Source organism: Rhinopithecus roxellana, chromosome 1 (assembly GCF_007565055.1).
Source record: "Rhinopithecus roxellana isolate Shanxi Qingling chromosome 1, ASM756505v1, whole genome shotgun sequence".
Lineage (NCBI taxonomy): Eukaryota > Metazoa > Chordata > Mammalia > Primates > Cercopithecidae > Rhinopithecus > Rhinopithecus roxellana.
Genome location: NC_044549.1, coordinates 119,988,690 through 120,011,249, shown reverse-complemented (window position 1 = coordinate 120,011,249; position 22,560 = coordinate 119,988,690). Strand labels below are relative to the sequence as shown.

Here is a 22,560-nt window from a genome sequence, read left to right as displayed (position 1 = left end):
CTTGCTACTTTACTGAATTTGCTTATTAGTTCCTACAGTTTTTTTGGTCAAGTCTTTAGAGTTTTCCACATGTAACAACATGCCATCAGCAAACCATTTCCCTCCTCCCTCCCTCTCTCCCTCCCTGCCTGCCTGCCTTCCCTCCCTGCCTTCCTTCTCTCCCTTTGTGTCACCTATTTGGATGCCTTTTATTTCTGTTTCCTCATGAATTGCTCTAACTAGGATTTCCACTTCTATGTTTAAAAGAAGTGGTGAGAGTGAGAACTCTTGTCTTGTTCCTTATCTTAGATGAAAAGTTTTTAGCTTTTTACCATTGACTATTATATTAGCTGTGAACTTGTTATATTTTTTCTTTTATTGTGGTGAGATAAGTTATTTTATACATAATTTGTTAAGTGTTTTCATCAGAATTGTTGATTTTTGTCAAATGTCTTTCTGCATCTTTTGATGTGATCATAAGGTTTTTGCTGTTTATTCTGTTAATGTGGTATATCACATTTATTGATTTGTGAATGTTGAACCATCCTTGCATTCCAGGGATAAATCCCACTTGATCATGGTGGATGATCCTTTTAAAGTACTGTTGAATTTGGTTTGCTGCTATTTTGTTGAGGATTTTTGCATCTATGTTTAAGGGACATTGGATGTAATTCTCTCTCTCTATTTTCTTTTCTTTTTCTTTTTCTTTTTCTTTTTTTTTTTTTTTTTTTTTTTTTTTGAGTCTCCTTGTCTGGCTTTGGTGTCAGAGTAATGCTGGTCACATAAAATAACTTTGGAAATATTCTCTCCTTTTCAGTTTTTTTTGAAGAGTTTGAGGATTGATATTCTTTGTTTGTTAGAATTCAGCAGTGGAGTCATCAGGTCCGGGGTTTTCTTTGATGGAAGATTTTTGACTACTGATTCAATCTCCTTATTATTTGTTAATTCATAATTCAGTTTTGATAGGTTGTATGTTTCTAGAAATTTATTCATTTCTTCTAGGTTATTCAATTTGTTGCTGTATAATTGTTGAGTATAGTAGACTCTTATAATTCTTTGTATTTCTGTAGTATTAGTTGAACTGTGTCCTCTTCCATTTCCAATTTTACTTATTTGATCTTTATTTTTTCTTTAGTTAGACTAGCTAAAGGTTTGTCAGTTTCACTTTTCAGAATCTAATGTTCAGTTTCATTGATCTTTTCTATTGCCTTTCTAGTTTCTATTTCATTTAGTTCTGTTCTAATCTTTATTTACTGTCACTATTTCTGTCTTTATTTACTGTCATTAGTCATTATGATTTACTGCCCCTCTAGGAATAAATGAATGAAGAAATGCGCATATGCTTGTTGTTCTTGTTTTCTCTGCTTTGAATATCCTGTCTCTATTTTACATTCCACAACTCAGTCTATTGTTTCTTCAAGACCAAGCTCAGATACACCTTTTCTAGGAATTTTTCTTTTACTTCTCATACTTCTATGAATTTCCCTTCTTTTAGCACCATATGATATTTGTTGGTTTGTTTGGCTCCTTCTTGTGTCGTAGATTCTGTAAAAACAAGGATCGTGTTTTAAGTGTTTTTGTTTCCTAATAGCTGATACATAATAGGCATTTAGCATTATTAAATAAATAAATTAAAAGTTGATGAGTGGTTCCCTATTATAAGGAATATGCATGAAAATATTTGACAATTTTAGTAGATGAAGAGTTTATGAAAATTAACATAATGAAACTTATCTAAGAGCTGTATGAAGATTATAGGAATCAAGTGTTACTGTATTTTAAATAAAATGATATCTACAATTTTAAACTTGGAGTCACATAATGGTGTAGCATGTAGAAGTGGAAATTCTGTGAGATCCTGAGCACATGCTGTGTATTGTGCTGTGATCTACTTTCCCTGACATCATAAGATGTTGAATAAAAGGAGTGGGACCAAAGCAAAATATTTCCTTTTATATTAGCTATAGATTTTTGGAAGATATTTAAAAACTTTTAACATAAATAGTTGTTATATATTGCTACATTTTCATATTATTCTTTTTCATGATAGTGATTCATGGTATGTAATCTATAGCTAATGTCAGCACATGTATTACTAGTAAATAAAGATTCAACAGTTTTGGAGTATTAAGAAAGATTTGAATTATGAAGATAGTAATTGCATCAAGCATATATTTTATAACATGAAAAAATGATAAAATGTAATGTGACATGGGGGAATATAGAGACTTAATGACAGAAAGAAGAAATGTACAAGAGGAGACAGTTTATCAGGATAAAGGATACTTTTTTTCCCCCAGCATCTCTTGTTAACTGATTTCAAGTAACATCCTAAATAGTGTTTCTCAGGGTGGGGTCTCAGACTGCTTGCTCTCTTCTGGTAAGATTGACTTACCTGGAGAGCCTGTTAAACATGCATATTTTTGAGTCTCACCTTCAAAACTAATGATTCAAGAGGCCTGGACTAAAGCCCAGAAATACACATTATTAAAGTGAAATGCCATAAAAAGTAAGAACACTAAAATTTCAGAACACTTTTTAAGTATTCTTTACTCATAGCTTGGAGATACTGTGGGTTCAGTTCCAGACCACTGCAATAAAGTGAATATTGCAATACAGTGAATCATACAAAGTTTTTTGTTTCCCAGTGCATATAAAAGTTAGGTTTATACTGTCCTATAGTCTATTAAGTGTGCAATAGTATTGTGTCTAAAAAATGTACATACCTTAATTGAAAAATACCTTATTACTAAAATATGGTAATGGTAATCTAAGCTTTTAACAAATTATCATTCTTTTTTGCTGGTGGAAGTTCTTGCCTCAGTATTGATGGCTGCTGAGAGATTAGGGAGGTGGCTCGAGAAAGTTGGGGTGGTTGTCTTGTTCTTAAAATAAGACAGCAACAAAATTTCCCACATCAATTGATTCCTACTTTCATGAGAGATTTCTGTGTAGCATATGGTGCTATTTGATAGCATTTTATCCACAGTAGAACTTCTTTCAAAATTGGAGTCAATCTTCTCAGACTCTTCTGCTGCTTAACCAACTAAGTTTATGTAATATTCTAAATTCATTATTGTCAACACTCTTCACAGCATCCTCACCAGGAGTAGATTTCATCTCATGAAACGGCTTTCTTTCCTCATCCATAAGAAATAACTCCTCATCTGTTCAGGTTTTATTATTATATTATAGCAATTTAGTCACATATTCAGGTTTCACTTAGAATTCTAGTTTGCTTGCTATTTCCACCACATCTGCAGTTGCTTCCTCTAAGAAGTCTTGGATCCCTTCAAGTCATCCATGAGAGCTGGTTGGAATCAACTTTTTCCAAACTCCTGTTAATGTTGCTCTTTTGACCTCTTCCTATGGATCATGAATGTTCTTAATGACATCTAGAATGGTACCTCCTTTCTAGAAGGTTTTCAATTTACTTTGCCCAGATTTATTGGAAGAATAACTACCTATGGTAGCTGTAGCCTTAATGAAATGTATTTTTTAAATAATAAGACTTGAACGTCAAAATTGCTCCTTGATCCATGGATTGCAGAATGAATATTGTTTTAGCAGGCATGAAAACAACATTAATCTCCTTTTATATCTCTATTAGAGTTTCTTGGGTGGTCAGGTGCATTGTCAGTGAGCAGTCATGTTTTGAAAGGAGTCTTTGTTTCTGCACAGCAGATCTCAACAGTGGGCTTAGAATATTCAGTAAAACATGGTATAAGCAGATGTATTGTCATCCAGATTTTGTCTTGTTTATAGAGCACAGGCAGAGTAGACTCAGCATAATTTGTAAGGGCCCTAGGATTTTTTAAATGGCAAATGAGCATTGGCTTCAATTAAAGTCACCAGCTGCATTCTTGCCTAACCAGAGAGTTGGCCTGTCCTTTGAAACTTTGAAGCCTTGAAGCCAGGCATTGACTTCCCTTCTCTAGCTATGAATGTCCTGGATGATATCTTCTTCTGATAGAAGGTTGTTTCATCTTCATTGGGAAATGTGTTATTTAGCCACTTTCTTCAATGTTCTTAGCTAGATCTTTTAGATAACTTGCTACAGCTTCTGCATCAGCATTTGCTGCTTTACCATATACTCTTATGTATAGAAATGGCTTCTTTCCTTAAATCTCATAAACCAATGTCTCCTAGCTTCATAATTTTCTCCTACAGCTTTCTCACATCTCTCACCCTTCATATAATTGAAGAGACTTAGGACCTCGCTCTGGATTAGGCTTTGGCTTAGGGGAATGTCATGGCTGGTTTGATTTTTTTGTCCAGACCACTCAAACGTTCTCCATCTCAGCAATAAGGCTGTTTTACCTTCTTGTCATTCATGTGGGCACTGCAGTAGCACTTTCCATTTCCTTCAAGAACTTTTCCTTTGCATCCACAACTTGGCTAATTGCTTGTTGCAAGAGGCCTGGCTTTCAGGTGGTCTCAATTTTTGACATGCCTTCCTCACAAGCTTCATCATTTTTAGCTTTTTCACTTGGATGTGTGGAGGTCATTGTAAGGTTATTAACTAGGGAATAGGGAAGCCTGAGGGGGGGGGAGAGAGAGAGAGAGAGAGAGAGAGAGAGAGAGAGAGAGAGAGATGGGAGAATAACCAATCAGTGGAGCCGTCAGGACACACACAACATTTATCAATTAAGCTTGCTGACTAATGTGGGGGTGATTCCTGGTGCCCTAAAACAAATACAATAATTACATCAAAGGTCACTGATCATAGACCACCATAACAACTCTAATCATATAATATAATATAATTCTAATATAATTATAATGAAAAAGTTCGAAATATTTCAAGACTTTCCAAAATATGACACAGGGACACAAAGTAAGCAGATGCTGTTGGAAAAATGGCACTGATAGACTGGCTCAATGGAGGGTTGCCACAAACCTTCAGTTTGTAAAAGCTGTCTTTGAAGTGCAGTAAAGTGAAGTTCAGTTAAATGAGATATGCCTGTATCCATTTTATAATAGGCAGTGTTTTGTGTGGGATGCATCAGAGAACAAAGAAGGAAACAATCTCTGACTTTGTGAAGCTTTTATTTCTAATAACAAATTATAATTTTAAAATAATGTTGATCTTCAAAGGTCAGAAGTACTATGGGAAAGTAAATAGAACAGGGTATGGTAAATGGGGACTACCAGAGGTGAGGGTAGGATTACAGTTTAAAATAATATAGTCAATGTAGATTTCCTGGAATATGCGTCACTTCAGCAGTATCCTGTGGGGTGGGCAAAAGTGGAAACAGAGAGAAAGAAGATCTAGAAGATTATTGCTATCATCTAGGTGAGAAACTGATGACAGTGTGGAACTGTTGATTGAAGATATGATGAGATTTGGTCAGAATATGGGTTTATTTTATAAATAAAGCCAATAGATATTCTGAGGAATTTGATATAAAGATGAGAGAAAGCAGAGTCATGGATGATTCCATGTTATCTCATCTGAGAAACTGGAAGAAAGTATTTGTCTCAATTAAAATTAAGATGGAGAAGATTGTGGGCAGAAGATGATTTCATCAAGCAGAACAAGAGTTGAGTTTCAGACATATTAATTCAAGATGTCTACTGAAGATGCAAGCAGGATATTGATTAGGCAAGTGGATGGATAAAGGAGGGGAGAAAACTGTACTGGAGGTATAAATTTTGGAGTCATCAGCATATAGGTAGAATTTAAAGCCATCAGCCTGTAGATTGGGTGAGATTACCAAAGGAAAAAGCATAAATAGAAATGATAAGAAAGTAGCATAAGAGGGCACTAGCAATGGAGGCTATCAAAGAATGGATGAACAATTAGGTAGACAGAAACCAGAAGAGTACTTCACATTAGCAACCAACAAGAATACCAAAGAGGGAGGGATCAACACTGTCAAATGCTCATGACAGGCTAATTAAAACAAGGACCTGGAATTGATTACTGGATTTAGTAACCATGGATATATGATGACCTTAGCAAGAGCAATTTTGCTGATGTGGTGAGATAGAAATTGTTTTTGAAGCGTGAGAGGAGAGGACATAGACACAAAGTACTGACAGCTCTTTTGGATTTTATTGTGAAGAATAGAATAGCACATAACTAGAGAAGTAAGTGAGGTCAAGAGAAGAAGTAACATGTTTGTATGCTGCTGGGAAGATCTAGTTAAGAAATAAAACTATATTCAGAAGAGAGAAGGAGAAATTGTTAGAGAAGTTAGTCTTTACAAGGAGCACAGGCAATTTATTCATAACAGGAGAAAAGACAGTCTGTGAGCACAGATGGAGGAGGTAGGTAAATGTGTGACTTAGAGCTTGTAGAATTTCTCTTTTAATTACTTCAGTTTTCTCTTTTTTGGTGAAATTAGGAAGCAAGATCATCAACTGAAAGAGAATGGGAGAAGTCGTTAAACATTTAAGGAGAAAGAAGATAGGACATTGTGAAATGGGTGGGGAGAGTGAATGGAGTGACTGCAGAGTAAAATAGAATTGCTTGGTATTCAAATCCTATTGGAGGTTGAAGTTTATAAATTTTGAGTGAGAATAGTCATTATGGCTGGTGGGATTTTCTCCTGATACTTGGAGCCTCCCACAGGCCCACTGAGTACGTGTGCCTGTTCCTACTCCAGTGTAGGTATTTTACTCTAGCTACTCCCTTTGCCTGGAATCCTCTTCTCCCATTAAACCTCCTCATGGCTTAAGACTTGGCTTAAATGCTGTCTTCATGAGACCTACCCTGACCACACTATTTAAAGTGGAAAGTTCCTTGCCCTAGATTTCCTAACTTCCTTTATGCAAGTCTATCTTATTCTCTAACACTCATCACCTTCTCACATACTACATTGTTTGTTGTTTCTTATTTCATGCAATAACTCTCTTCCCCTACCTCCAGTAAATGTTTAAGCATCACAAGGGCTTGGATTTTTGCCTGCTTCATTTATTCCTGTATTTCAGGTATCTAGAAAAGTGCCTGGAATATAGCATGCGTTCAGTTAAATATTCACTGAATAATATTAGTTGATTCTTTTGGTCTGGTGATCATAAAGTTCAGCAGACTAAATTCTTTAGCACATTATTTAATGTCAATTGACATATCCTTGAAAGTAGTATTGTTGTCTTATTACAGTTATTTTAGGTTATTAGTTTTAGTAATACATTGCACTGAATGGGCTCTTAATACTCTTCATAGTGTTTTTCTGTTCATGATACCACGGTAGTCTAATTTAGTATACAGGAGCCTGATAGTCATCTCATTACCTAATGGCATAAAAATAACAAATTATTTCTGTTCTTTCACATACTTAATTTTCTTGGTTTGAGCTAACCTACCTTAGTTATTCCCACTTATTATAGGCAGTTTGTGTTTATATATAGCTACTAACTGAATGCCTTGCATTTAGCAGGTATCTATAAATATCTGTTGATGTAATTTATTGTAACACTTCAGTATAGTTTTCACTAACCTGTCAAGGTTTACTGAACATTTCTAAGAAGAAATATTTAAATTAGACTACTTATTAAAATTTTAGCCCCGAGCATTATATAGAAAGGCAAATTTTAAAGATTCATGAGAAATTAATTTATTTTTGAAAGCAATTTTTTAGTGTATTTAAATTTTATCTTTAAATTGCTGATTGATTTTTAAAACTATTTTTCTCTAGCTCTTAAGACTTGAATGTATTAGTTACCTCATACCTTTGTACCTAAGAAGGGTTTCTAATGTGAGATAAATTTCCGAGCCATGGTAATGTTTCCTACAGGCTGAAGAAGGAATTTGGGTTTGTAGATTTGTTTATTGTGTTGCTTCAGCACTTCTGCAGCTTTGCTTCAATAATAAGATTGCCATGTTAGCACAAAAAACAACACTGAATCTTGCTACTTCCTCAGCTTGGCAGAGAATTTTACCACTGCCCCATCTCCCTACTAGAATCTTTTTTAAAAAGATTTTTTTAAAAATCAAATATTTCTCTTAGAATGATATTAAAATCCTGAAATTCAATTATTGTCGTAGAGTTTTGATGGGGTGATTACAATTAAATATTTATATAACATATGTCTAGACCACTAAGGGAATTAGAATACTGATAATAGCATAACTTGTTTTAGGATTTTTAGATTCAATGCTGGAAATACACTGGCTGGTAAATAATTAAAGATTTGTAAAAGGCATATGACTTTTCTCTTAGAGGACATATACATTCCTACCAGTTTACTGGCAGATATTTTGAAGTGTAATCTATGACTCTGATCATTTGGAAAGAAGCCTCCTATGGAGTCTACTCTTTATTTATTTATTTATTTATTTTTATTTTTATACTTTAAGTTCTAGGGTACATGTGCACAACGTGCAGGTTTGTTACATATGTACACTTGTGCCCTGTTGGTGTGCTGCACCCATCAACTCGTCCGCACCCATCAATTCGTCATTTATATCAGGTATAACTCCCAATGCAATCCCTCCCCCCTCCCCCCTCCCCATGATAGGCCCCGGTGTGTGATGTTCCCCTTCCCGAGTCCAAGTGATCTCATTGTTCAGTTCCCACCTATGAGTGAGAACATGCGGTGTTTGGTTTTCTGTTCTTGTGATAGTTTGCTAAGAATGATGGTTTCCAGCTGCATCCATGTCCCTACAAAGGACACAAACTCATCCTTTTTTATGGCTGCATAGTATTCCATGGTGTATATGTGCCACATTTTCTTAATCCAGTCTGTCACTGATGGACATTTGGGTTGATTCCAAGTCTTTGCTATTGTGAATAGTGCCGCAGTAAACATACGTGTGCATGTGTCTTTATAGCAGCATGATTTATAATCCTTTGGGTATATACCCAGTAGTGGGATGGCTGGGTCATATGGTACATCTAGTTCTAGATCCTTGAGGAATTGCCATACTGTTTTCCATAATGGTTGAACTAGTTTACAGTCCCACCAACAGTGTAAAAGTGTTCCTATTTCTCCACATCCTCTCCAACACCTGTTGTTTCCTGACTTTTTAATGATTGCCATTCTAACTGGTGTGAGATGGTATCTCATTGTGGTTTTGATTTGCATTTCTCTGATGGCGAGTGATGATGAGCATTTTTTCATGTGTCTGTTGGCTGTATGAATGTCTTCTTTTGAGAAATGTCTGTTCATATCCTTTGCCCACTTTTTGATGGGGTTGTTTGTTTTTTTCTTGTAAATCTGTTTGAGTTCTTTGTAGGTTCTGGATATCAGCCCTTTGTCAGATGGGTAGATTGCAAAAATTTTCTCCCATTCACAAATCAATAAACGTAATCCAGCATATAAACAGAACCAAAGACAAGAACCACATGATTATCTCAATAGATGCAGAAAAGGCTTTTGACAAAATTCAACAGCCCTTCATGCTAAAAACGCTCAATAAATTCGGTATTGAGTCTACTCTTTATATTACATATTTGAAACATTCATTCTATATTTAATTGTATTTAAAAAATGAATTTGAATAGTGAATGTTAATTTTCATTTAACAATATTACTTACTGAAGTATGTTTAAAGCAACAGATTATTTAAATTGACTCAATGTCCTATTAGGTGGCTATTTGAAGATGAAAACACCTTTAAAAACCTTAGTGACATGAATATCAAAAAGAAGAGCCAGAAGCAGTTTTGCTGCTTGAAAATATTTATCTTGTAACCTGTCACAGTACTTTAAGATCATGTTGTGTAGCAAGTTTGAAAGGAAACCAGAAAACCTGAGTGCCCTCACCCTGGGAGACATTCCTACAATATAATGGACTGGACTAATTATTAATGATTTCATGTATATTATTTTGATGTAACGGATCCCTGATTGAAAACTAGGGGGTGGCCTCTGGTGTTATGTAACATGTATATTTGTTTTTGTCCGTGGTTCCTGGCTCATGACTCCTAAAATCCTTGACATCTCCAAATGCAAAAAAGATCATGTCATAAGGATTAACAAAATCTGGTTATTGCAATTGATGATGATTTAGAGGGAATAATGTCATTGATCTTGAGAACTACATATATTATTATTTAAATCAATTTTATATATTTATAATTTATAAAATTATAGAATCCATACTATGGGATAACATCTACAAATTTTTGTAAGATTTCCAATTATGTTATTTATGTTTTGGTGTGATTAATTAACATGTTTAGATCTAGATTTTAATTTTTTTCTTTTGGAATAAAAAATATTAAGATTTATATAAAAGCATTATTTAAAGCAAATTCTTACGTTCTTTTAAAAATCTACTTGCAACCTAATTTTATGTTATATCTGTGTCACTTTTATTGTTATTAACAATGTTGTCATTACTTATAATAACAAACTAATTCTTTCAAAACTTATGTCTTCCAATTACCTACAGATATGAGGTTACTAAATCATATAGGTAACTGTTTATCAGGCAACATGTGATAGCACATTATAGAGTCATACCTTTTCCAATAGAGATGATTTTTTATTAGTTCACAATTATTTATCTGCATCAGTAACTAAAAATGTTCTTATCTTTTACTTACTATGAAATACTCCAGAGTTACTAAAGTGGTATAACCATGAACCAACTCCACGTGGGGGAACAATAGCTGTTATTGAATAAAAATAGAAAAAGGTGTTTGAAAAACTGTTAAATTCAGCATTCTACTCATTAATAACACTTTTCAGTTTATTCCTGGGTGTCTATTTATATGCATCTATATACAATATATGTATGTATATGCATCAAATCAATCTTTTGTTATAAGAACAAACATTTTAATTCATTGTGTACATTGGTGTCTGCCACTGACAGGATTGTTTGCAAAGTCAGTGATAACACATGTCATTTTACTGAGTGATTAATTTCCATTGGCTCAAATCACTAGGTTAGTAAGACAAAGTAGTTACTCATACTCAAAAATGCATAATCAGTAAATAGTTTTGGGATTTATCGCTTTTAGACTTGAACTGTTCCACTTATTTCTGAAATGGATGGATTATTTCCAGTAAACACAAAAATGAAAACCTTTTAGCAAGTCTTCTAGTCTTAATCTTTTAGAGCAAATTAAGTCCTTTAAAAGTATGTCTTAGTTTGTTCTATTTGTCAGTAATGTATTACTTTCACTTTATCATTTTGCTTTCACTTTATTTTTTTAGAAAAATTATAACTAGTCCATCAAATTAGATCACTTTGATTTATAATACTGTGTTACAAATGTGTGCAAGTCAAATTTTGCAGTGCACTTTAAACCACCTTATTTAAAAATTACCATTATATGTAGCAAAGATGCCAACATTATAAGTTCCTAGCTTTAATCTCAAGATAGAATGAAATGAATTAGTTCTATGCATTATAATTATTTAACTTTAAAACTAGCTAAAAGTATATGAACTTCAGCATTGTTAAAGTGTACTTCAGTATTTCCACAACATCTCAGTTCAAACTTATGGCAGGTATTTTGCCAGGTATTCAAGATGCATACACAAGAAAGACTGATCCTTCCCTCGGGAAGCTCATAAAAATTTGACAGAGATAGAAAAGGTGATGGTACTGGGGGAAGTGGACTTTATTATTTAGCATTTATTTGGTGTACACAATGCAGACACTTCATAATATTTTAATTAGCTCTTGTAATACCCCATAAGGTATTTTTATTACTCCCATTTTACAGAAGGAGAAATAGTCTTATAGGTGACAAGTGGCCTACGATCATAAAACTAGTAAGTGGCCGAGTTGTGATGCAGGCCTTTTATACTCCACACTCCATGTCGATTTATACTATAGGAAACCTTTTGTATGCCAAGCATAATGAAGATGTGAAAATGGGTAATGTATGGTCCCTGTCCTCAAATAGTTCTAAGTTTTGTGAGAACAACTCGTGTTCTAAAAAAAGTAAGATTCCATTATTTTAGGCTATGTTTATTTAAACCTGTCTTATCACAGTTTCACTCAGAAGCATTAGATGATGATAAAAGGATGATTGAACCACATTTTCCCATTAATAGTTGTTTTCATTCATTCATTCATTATTTTAGATTCAGAGATACATGTGTAGGTTTGGTACATGGGTATGTTGCATGATGCTGAGGTTTGGGCTTCTAATAATCCCATATCCCAGATAATGAACATAGTACCCAATAGATAGTTTTTCAACCTCTGCCCCATTCCCACCTTTCCCCACCATTTGGACTCTCCAGTGTTTATAGTTCCTATCTTTGTGTCCATGTATACCCAATGTTTACTTCCCACTTTTAAGTGAAAACTTGGAGTATTTGGTTTTATTTCTGCATGATTTGCTTAAGATAAATGGCCTCCAGCATCATTTATTAGTTGTAAATGACATGATTTCATTCTTTTTTATGGCTGCAAAGTATTCCATGGTGTATATGTACCACATTTTCTTTATCCAGTTTGCTGTTAAAAGGCATCTGGGTTGAATCCTTGTCTTTGCTATGTGAATAGTGCTGGGATAAACATACAAATGCAGGTGTCTTTTTGGTGGAATGATTTATTTTCCTTTGGCTATATACCCAATAAGGGGATTGCTGGATTGAATGGTAATTCTATTTTTAGTTCTTTAAGAAATTTCCAAGCTGCTTTTCACAGGGCCTGAACTAATTTGCACTCTCACAGACAGTGCGTAAGTGTTCCCTTTCTCCACAAACTCGTTAACATCTGTTACTTTTTGACTTTTTAATCGTAGTCATTCTGACTGGTGTGAGGTGGTATCTCATTGTGGTTTTGATTTGGATCTCTCTGATGATTAGTGATGTTGAGCATTCTTTCGTATGTTTCTTGGCCACTTATATCTTCTTTTGAGAAGTGTCTGTTCATGTCCTTTGCCCAATTTTTAATGGAGTTACTTATTTTTTTCTTGTTGGTTTAAGTTTATTATAGATTCTGGATATTATTCCTTTGTTGTATGCATAGTTTGCCAGTATTTTCTCCCATTCTGTAGGTTGTCTGTTTACTCCATTGATAGTTTCTTTTTCCGTGAAGAAGCTCTTTAGTTTAATTGGGCCCCAATTGTCAATTTTTGGTTTTGTTACATTAACTTTTGAAGACTTAGTCATAAGTTATTTGCCCAGGCCAATGTCTGGAAGGGTATTTCCTAGGTTTTCTTCTAGGAAGAAAGGTTTACAATTTGAGGTCTTACATTTAAGGCTTTAATTCACCTTGAGTTAATTTTTTTATGTCTTGAAATGTAGGACTCCAGTTTCATTCTTCTGCATATGGTTAGCCAGTTTTCCTGGCACATATATTGAATAGGGTGTCTTTCCCCATTATTTATTTTTGTCAGTTTTGTTAAAGATCAGTTGGTTGTAGGTGTGCAGCTTTATTTCAGGGGTCTCTATTCTGTTCCCTTGGTCTGGGTAAATCACATTTGGAATGTGAATCTGTTGATTCATTTTCTATTCTTTCTTCACTTTTTCTGTAAGAGATTTTTGTATCAAAGTCTTATAACTGGTGTGACTTATTGCTATTATCTTCCTCCCCCTCCAACACTTTTTTTTGTTTGTTTGTTTGAAACAGAGTCTTGCTGTCTTGCCAGGCTGGAATGCAGTGGTGCAATCTCGGCTAACTGCAACCTCCACCTCCCAGGTTCAAGCGATTCTTCTGCCTCAGCCTCCTGAGTAGCTGGGACTGCAGGCATGCGCCACCATGCCCAGCTTTTAAATATATATATATATATACACACACACACACACACACATACATATATTTGTTTGTTTGTTTGTTTGTTTGTTTGTTTTTGGAGATGGAGTCTTGCTCAGTCGCCCAGGCTGGAGTGCAGTGGCACAATCTTGGCTCACTGAAAGCTCCACCTCCCGGATTCACACCATTCTCCTGCCTCAGCCTCCCCAGTAGCTGGGACTACAGGCACCTGCCATCACGCCTGGCTAATTTTTTTGTATTTTCAGTAGAGATGGGGTTTCACCATGTTAGCCAGGATGGTATGGATCTCCTGACCTCGTGATCTGCCTGCCTCGGCCTCCCAAAGTGCTGGGATTACAGGCGTGAGCCACCATGCCCAGCCTATTAATTATCTTAAATTGCTGCTGAGGAATACTGTATTGTCCTGTACAACTCATCTCAATTAGTTTTGTTCGTTAACCGTTCAAACAGAAAACCAGGGGAGTACCTGAGGTTTTTTTTTTTTTTTTTTTTTTTTTTTTTTTTTTTTTTTAAAGACCAGCTACTTTATTTTAGTTCAGGTAAAATTTAAGTTTCTAGGGTAAAAAATTATGGTCAGGATTAGGTAGTTTTTGGATGCCACTGAACATTTTAATCCGTCTTCAAGTCCTCCTTGCAAAAAGCATGTAAATCTTTCCTATGTTATTCCCTGCCTCTTAAGCAAGGAAGACTTAAAGATACTTCATCATCATTATGGATGGAGTAAACCACAGCGTATCAAATTCTAGGTGCCACAAATCAACAAAATAAAAGGTAACCAAGTGCTAGTAATACGTGTGTATGTGCGCGTATGTGTGCGTGTGTGTGTGTGTGTGTGTGTGTATGTAGAGTCATTGATTTTCTCCTTGGGTTGGTCATATAAAAATACCCAGGATACTTTTCAAATGCAACATTAATACCGTGAGATTCTGATATGCTGTGTATGTTGGAACAGGTAAGGACTGGAGCAGAACAGGCAATGGAAGATAGTCTCCAGGGTATTTGGATTTCTGCACTTTGAAAATGATCTTCAGGTGCTTTTGATAGTTTCAGTTTCCCACTCTTCCAAACTCTTTTTTAAGAACGCTGAAAAATATCGCCTAAAATAACCTCATGCATATCAAGTCAATATGCATGTACCTCAACTGTATTTAACTTATTAATCATAATTCTTATCATTCAGTGAGCACGTATGCCAGGAACTATGAAAGTTGTATTGATTTTATTGTAGATGGTTGAAATTATTTGGTGCTCTATTATACATTAGATATAATAGTTTAGACAAGTAGTGTTTTACTGAATGAAGTTAATAAGCTGAAAAAAGTAATGTCTAGTATCTCACAGATACTTGCTGTGTCACATTTCCTAGGTTAATCTAATTTGTTGTTTGCAGCAACACCATGAGGCAGGTACTGGGAAAGTAGGCCTGGCTGGGGAAGACAGAACCCCTTGGGTAAATGACTTGGCAAGGCAATAGTACCTTTGTACAAACCCCTCTGCAGAGATTGTGCATTGAGCAACCTATCCAGAACCTATGACCTTTACTACTGCACTTTGCTATTTTTTACTAATAAGTTAGATTTAGAGTCTTTGATGTACATTTGCGATTTAATTAATTAGCAACTGTTTATTGAGCACCTGTTCTTTCCATTGTTTGAGAATTTTCGTGTGTGTGTATATATACACCATATATGTGTAATTTATACGAGTCTATTATTAATGTTTTTGATGTAAGTAAAAATCTAACCTTATAAAATAAATATAAAATTAACATTCTATTGGATAACATTTTATTTGATACATTTTATTTGACACTTTTTAATTTTAGTTTATCGATGGTCGACTGGCAAAACTAAATGCAGGAAGGGGTTTCTCTGATGTATTTGAAGAAGAGATCACTTCAGGTGGCTTTTGTGGAGGTAAAGACAAGTTACAATATGATTATCCATTTTCTCAATAACAGTTATCTCAGTCTTTGCACTTGTGTCTGATAAAACCTATTTCATGAACAACTAATTATTTTCTCCTAAATATGTAATGTCTTAAATACATTTTTTTCATCTTATAAAAGATATGGTATTAGCTTATTTTGCCTGATATCTGTTACTCAAGGCATTAAGTTGGCTTCATGAATTGGTAGCTGTTGGCCTGGATAATCTCTTAATATTGATGGAAATCAGTAATACAGAAATCCAGTCAATTCGTATCTTCCTGTCTTTCCTTCCGAATAGTAGTATTCTCTGCTAGAAAACTACTAGTGATGGTTATTACTGAGTACTGAATTTAAGAACTGAAGTTACGATTGGTAATGCAATCCAAAAAGAAAGGTCTGAACACCAAAATTCTTTCTACATATTTAAGTAGCTATATTATTATCTAGATATCTTTACCTTTTTTACTTTATAGATCACTGCAGCATTAGGAAAGTTTCCAGTTTACCGTTCCATAAATACAATTAATCCTTCTAGTGTAAATGTTCAAATAATGTTATAATTATCTAGGCAATTAATAATTTACAAACTGATATTTTTGCATGATTGCTGTGGTGTATAGTCTTGACTTGCAGAGCATTTTGCTTGAGTCCTTGAAATGTCCTGTTCATTCACTGAGTATTTGCTGAGTGCTTACAATGTATTAGGCACTGTTCTAAATATTAGGGTTAGTAAATAAACAAAAATCCTTGTATTCTATATCTTAGTGTGTTAATTTTTGACCTGGTATAATAGCAATTTTTAAAATTTCTTTGTATGTTTGTTTTGAGGAGAAAAAATTTCAGTCTACGTGTAAATAAATAGATGCTGGAATTAAGAAATTAAACATGAAAAGACAAAACGTAATAGGTGCTCCTCTACACATTCCACAAAATTTAACGTTATTTTTAAGATTCATTTTCCCATCATGAAAATATAGAAACCATTGAGATAATTGGTTCATTAAAGGAGGTACAAATGAACTCAGTAGTTGTGGAACTTTATCTGATATAAGTATAGCATTTCATTGAAAGCATTTAGCTTGGGTAGAAGTTAGTTTGCTTGACTCAGCAAGGAAGCTGAATGTGGAATCATTCAGCTCCTTGCTTCCCTCAGTTCATGGGTAAAAATTTAGCTTCAATGGAACTTTTGTGTTAAAATAAGACTTTTTATAGCTCTGTATTCTGTTATGGAAGTTGAAAGAAAAAAGTATTTTACCTCAGAAATTAAAGTTAAATAAAAAAAATACTTTTAAGTAAAAAATAAATAAATAAATAAATAATAAAATAAAATAAGACTTTTTTTACTTCTCAATTCAGACAAGCAAAATATTGTCAGCTCATGGACAAGTTGCTTGAGGCATCTCTTCAGTATTTACATAACTGCTGTCTCATTATCTTTATGACCTGTGGGGCTAGTAGCTTTTATAGAATTGAAGATGACATTTTGTGACAATAAGAGGCTAGAACTATGATCCTTTTGTACGGTTAAATTCTGTAATCTTAACCATTGGTCCAGGTACCTCTGTAATAGAGTATAGATAGGTGACTTTTCTGGTGGGAGGGCCCACTAAAATTTTTCACGAAAAGCCTTATTGTTTAAAAAAGATTAGGAGAATATGATTACCAATTAGTATCTGACTTAGAAACTGCTACATTTTCAATACAACTTAATGCCCACTACTTTGTTGTTCTTTATTAAAATGAAAAGGTTTTGAACTCTTATTTTAATTTGAGAGAGCCAGTACTTATCTAAAAGGAAAGCCTAATTTGACAAATTTTTTTTTTTTTTTTTTTTTTTTTTTTTTGAGACGGAGTCTTGCTCTGCTGCCCAGGCTGGAGTGCAGTGGCCGGCTCTCAGCTCACTGCAAGCTCCGCCTCCCGGGTTCACGCCATTCTCCTGTCTCAGCCTCCCGAGTAGCTGGGACTACAGGCGCCCGCCTCATCGCCCGGCTAGTTTTTTTTTTTTTTTTTGTATTTTTTAGTAGAGACGGGGTTTCACCGTATTAGTCAGGATGGTCTCGATCTCCTGACCTCATGATCCGCCCGTCTCGGCCTCACAAAGTGCTGGGATTACAGGCTTGAGCCACAGCGCCCGGCCTAATTTGACAAATATTAATTCCAGTGAGTACAGCAAGAAAGTTCCTTAGAAATTTGTGCCTATCAAGCATTATTTTTAAATTATTCTATGTTATGTTATAGATACATAGACTTTTTTTGTAGATGAAAATAAACTCAAATGTGTTAGAATTTGAAATAAAAAGATGACTAATATAATAAAAATTCGCAGTGTTCTACTAATGTTCTATTAATTACTACTAGTAGTAATTAACTAGTAGTAACTAGTTCTACTAGTGTTCTATTAATAAGAAGATCTCCATCTAGCTAGGGGTGTGTGTGTGTGTGTGTGTGTGTGTGTGTGTGTCTTTACAAAATGGTTCCTAGAGGTCAATTCCAAACATTTGTCATTCACACTACCCTTGTGAGAAAGAAGAATATGTTGATGTCATGAAATCAACCTATGCTTCAAAGAAGTAAACTGATCTAACATTGTTGTTTCTCTCCTGATAATAGTAATATAATAATTGCTTATATTTATTGAGCACTAATATGTGGCAGAAACTCTCCCAAGAGCTCTACAAATATTATCTCATTTAATCCTCACAAAACCCAAGGAGATACTTTCATTACCTCATTTTTATTGAGTATTCAGCTCAATAATTCACTCAAGGTCACACAACCAGTAGTGGCCAGAGTCTCAATTCCACATGTGTCTATCTGACTTCAAAGATATCTTGTTTTTTATAGTAGATTTTCTTAATGCAAAAACATTCAGTAAACAAGAGTAATACTTAACCCTTTCCTACTCTGATTGAATCAAAGCAAAATTCTCATCTCTTTTGAATTTCTTGTAGATTTTTTTGTACATAAAGTCCTAGAAAGACCACTGTGGCAGAAATTAACATTAAAACTAAGAAAAAATTATGTTCCTTTAAGCAAAAATAACTAGGAAATTTCAGAGAAACATATATTTTCTCCTCTTTATCATTGCAATAGTCGTTTGTACACTATTTTTGTTAATGCCGATGGTTATGATAAAATGAATATGAATATGATGGAGCTTTATCATTATTGTGGCTCTGATTAAAAATATACAGTGCAGGACAATCAGATAAGGAACATCTAGATTCACATTTGAATCTACAAGTGTATGGTTACAGAATCTGTGAATGCATGCATGATTTTAAAACCTCCCTCTGACCTGTGAGCCCTCATCAGGACTATTAAGGAAATCCATGTCACACCTTATTCTTTCATGAGACCCTTGCAACATCTTCGACTTTAACTAAAAAGGAAAATTTTAACCTAACTTAAAAGGAATGTGTAAAGGGAAGAAAAATCATGGAGTTTAAAAGGTAATAAAACAGGATAGGAGTAGAACAAAGGATGCATTTAAGTAAACATAGTGTTGGTCTGTGAAAAAGCAGGTAAAGAATATTGAGTCGTTAAGAACATATTCTTTCTTTAAATATTTTTTTCATTTAAAAGAAAACTAGTTTTTAATTTTACACCAAGTTAACTTTAAAAAGGAGAAACGTTTTCAGATTCATTTTATGAGGAGTGTGTGGTTACTCTCCATCACTAGCATGTGTTTCTTCCTTAGTTTACACATATAATCTGATGAGTCTTTTATTTGTTCTTTTATTTATTTTTCCGTTCTTATTTAGTTTTACTAAGGTATCAAAGGAATTTGAAGGAAGTGGTAGGTAATATCAGTTTTAATGGCATTTTTCTGGCCTTGTTGAACAATTTAGACCAATTTATGTTTTGAGATAAATAAGTACAAATTACTGAAATTTAAGCAAGTACATTTGAAGAGAAAGTCTTGGCATAAGTGAGAAATAGATACTTTGTCCTTGAGTGTGAGAAAATCACTTGTTTTATTAACAAAAATAATGTTAAGGATTTCCTCAGTAATGCATATTATTGCCATAATCCAGTTATTTTAAAAGAAGGATTCTGAGGGATTTCTTTGGCATTCAAATTAATTTTTAGAAGAACAACAGCTTTTTTCTAATAATACTAAAGAATAATGTGCTTTTCTCATAAATATTGTGGAAATAGGAATCTTAAATCATAAAAGCACTGAAATTTAAAGGCACAATTAGCCCTTAAAACTTTTAAAATAGGAATCTACCTAAATTGTACCATATTTTCCTAACATCGAAGCAAGGGACTTCCTTGCCCCTATACTATGAAATTTTAGATTATTACTGGTAATTCTCTCTATTAACCTTCTTTTTCAGGGTATTAGCCTTGAGCAGTCCCTTTCCCTTTCAAATATATTTGCCTTGGGTGTGATATAGAGGAAACTCTGTATAACTTAAGTTTTAATCATATTTTACTTAGCAGTCTTAGAGGTAGTTTTTCAGAGTTGAAGGAATAATGAGCCGGGAATTAAAATCCTAGATTATTATTCTTTTTCAGTTGCCAGCCTTGAGAACATGAGTGAATAATATGTCATCATAGAACCTCAGTTTTCTGTTTTGGCAAATTATTTATAGTAATAATGATCATTTATGATATTTCTTCAATATACTATGTACCATACCAAACATTGTTTAACATTATCTTTCATCCTCACAATAATCCTGAAGGACAATGACTATTATGCTTATCTGATGAATGAAGAAGCTGATGCTCAGCCAAGTTAAGGGCCTTCTCCTAAACATGCTTCACAAGGATAGAGTAGGCCTGAGCTCCAAAGGTCCATTGGACTTCAAAGCCCACTTCCTTCTCATTGAACTGACCGCTTATGGCACTGTTTGCCTATTCTACAGTAGAAAAATGCAGTTCAAATAATGTAGATAAAAACATGCGATGACTTGTACAGAGCTGAAAATTAGCTTTTTTATTCCTCATAGTTCTAAATAAGACCCTAACCTTTCTACAATGGTTTGAAACTTTTATGATAGCTAGTTTCTTTGTGGTTCAGAGGTTTTAAAAAATTGTTTTCTGAATTGACAAAGGTTACAGAATGCTAAACTGGTGTTTCTTCTTCCACTTTCTTACATTCATTTTGGGAAAACAATTAAAACACTTTCCAGAATACTGTGAATAATAACAAAGTCTTAAATATGTGATTTCCACTCAACCATTTTTAGTACAGAAGTAATAATTATATGAACTTTTAATAAGTAATAAGTATATGAGAGCTTTTTAAATGCAGAAATAAACATATATGAATAATCTGGATGAGTAAAGATCTGCGGTTTATTTTGTTGTTTAAAAACATCTCTGAGAAATAAGTTGGTAGGATAACTTGGAATGTTTTACTATTTTACAAGGGAAATATACTTTTAAAAGTTTGGTCAAACCAAATATCACCTGAAACTCATACCTTTTAAACAGTACAACTTATTTTTACAGAGGTTATTTTAGGTAGTTACATTTTGCTATAGTTATTTCACAAGTTAAATAATGTGAAAAAAAAAGTTTGTCGTCATATTTTATCCTCCAGAAAAGGTGCAGTGCTGTGTTCTGAGTAGTCAGAGATGTTTTTCAGAATAAAAATTGTTTCTTGAGATTTCTTTTAAATTAGAGTAAGATTTTAAATATAGAAGTGAATCCAGAGCTGGACACTTCTTGCCTGATGTTGATCAGAGATGCAAAGATAACAGCTAGAATGAAATTTTGGGACTGAGATCATTTTGTCTCTATTTCGTAAGAGCAAGGTGATACATCTTTTAAAATCCACAGCCACAAAGTAGAGGAGAACAGTATGTTTTAGGGGTTCTTTGTACTGGGTAGTGTCTGAGTAGCCATTGGGACTTAAAAAAAAAGAGAGAGAGATAGAGTCTTGCCCTGTCTCCCAGGCTGGAGTGCAGTGGCAGTAATCTTAGCACACTGCAACCTTGAACTCCTGGGCTCAAACAGTGCCCCAGCCACAGCCTTTCAAGTAGCTGGCACTATAGGTGGAAGCCACTACAACAGACCTGGAATTTTGTTTCTTTATTGTGACTTTTTACCCCTGTGACTTAGGGAGTATTTAAGTTTTTAAATAAGAAGGTAGCTGAAATCTAACTGAGATCAGTTGATGGGAAAGATTAGATAAGTTGTATATGTATTTCTTTTTTTACCTTCTGATATCATCTTATTGACTAAAGTATTTATCAATTTGGAACCAGATATGTTAATCGCCAGATATTGTTAGAACTACGTTTTTTTAGCACTTGAGCTTTTTCATAATCATGACAACCTATAACCTAAAAGCTGCATTTGCTTCACATTTCCTTGGGTAATAGTTTTCTAACTTACAGATTTACAATTAGAGGATATTTTCAAAACTAAAACTGCAAGCTTACATTAAAATAAAGTTAGCTACTAATCTCTGTTAATATTTAGCAGTTGTAGAAGAATGTTTTTTTGTTGCCAAGGTTTTTTGCACTTCTAAATTTCTTCTAGTTTTTTAAAAGTTCTCTATGTACATGAAATATTTTTAAATAAACCTAATTGTGTAAAGGAGGCAAAGTTTACAAAACAACATAGATATTAAACATTGAAAAGTCAGTTTGAAAAACATAAGAAATTTGGATTTCAAAAGAGGTTGGTTATATTTTCTCCTCTGAGGCTAATATTAAAGTGAAAGAACACTGTTAGGTTTCATATATGGATGAAGAAAAAGTGATTCTCTGTTATTCCTAAAATTGCTAATTACTCTATTCCTAAGAATTAGGGCAATTTATTAGTTCTTATGATGCCATTGCTTTTATTGCTTTTTTTACAACAGTGCATATAAAATTTGCCTACTAAAAATTGTACAAATACTAGTTCTTGATAAATTTTGGTTTACAGATTTATTTTTGATCAACCATTCCTGGCATTTCATTTTTATATATTCCAGGGAACCCGAGGTCATATCAACAATGGGTGCACACAGTCAAGGTAATCATAAGCTTTCAAATGTTATTCTTTTACTC

General features: G+C 33.9%; 1 protein-coding gene across 3 annotated transcripts in view; it reads left to right on the top strand.

Moving 5' to 3' along the window:
• The window catches only part of DENND1B (DENN domain containing 1B), a 288,795-nt gene that overhangs the window by 227,233 nt on the left and 39,002 nt on the right, over window positions 1-22,560 (top strand). For 2 of the 3 annotated variants that reach the window (XM_030929666.1, XM_030929664.1), the window contains 2 exons: window positions 15,440-15,530; window positions 22,485-22,525. In XM_030929666.1, the coding sequence (XP_030785526.1) occupies window positions 15,440-15,530; window positions 22,485-22,525 (132 nt within the window). Of the gene's footprint in view, window positions 1-15,439; window positions 15,572-22,484; window positions 22,526-22,560 lie in introns of those variants that run through there. The other variant, XM_030929667.1, reaches the window with a different exon arrangement.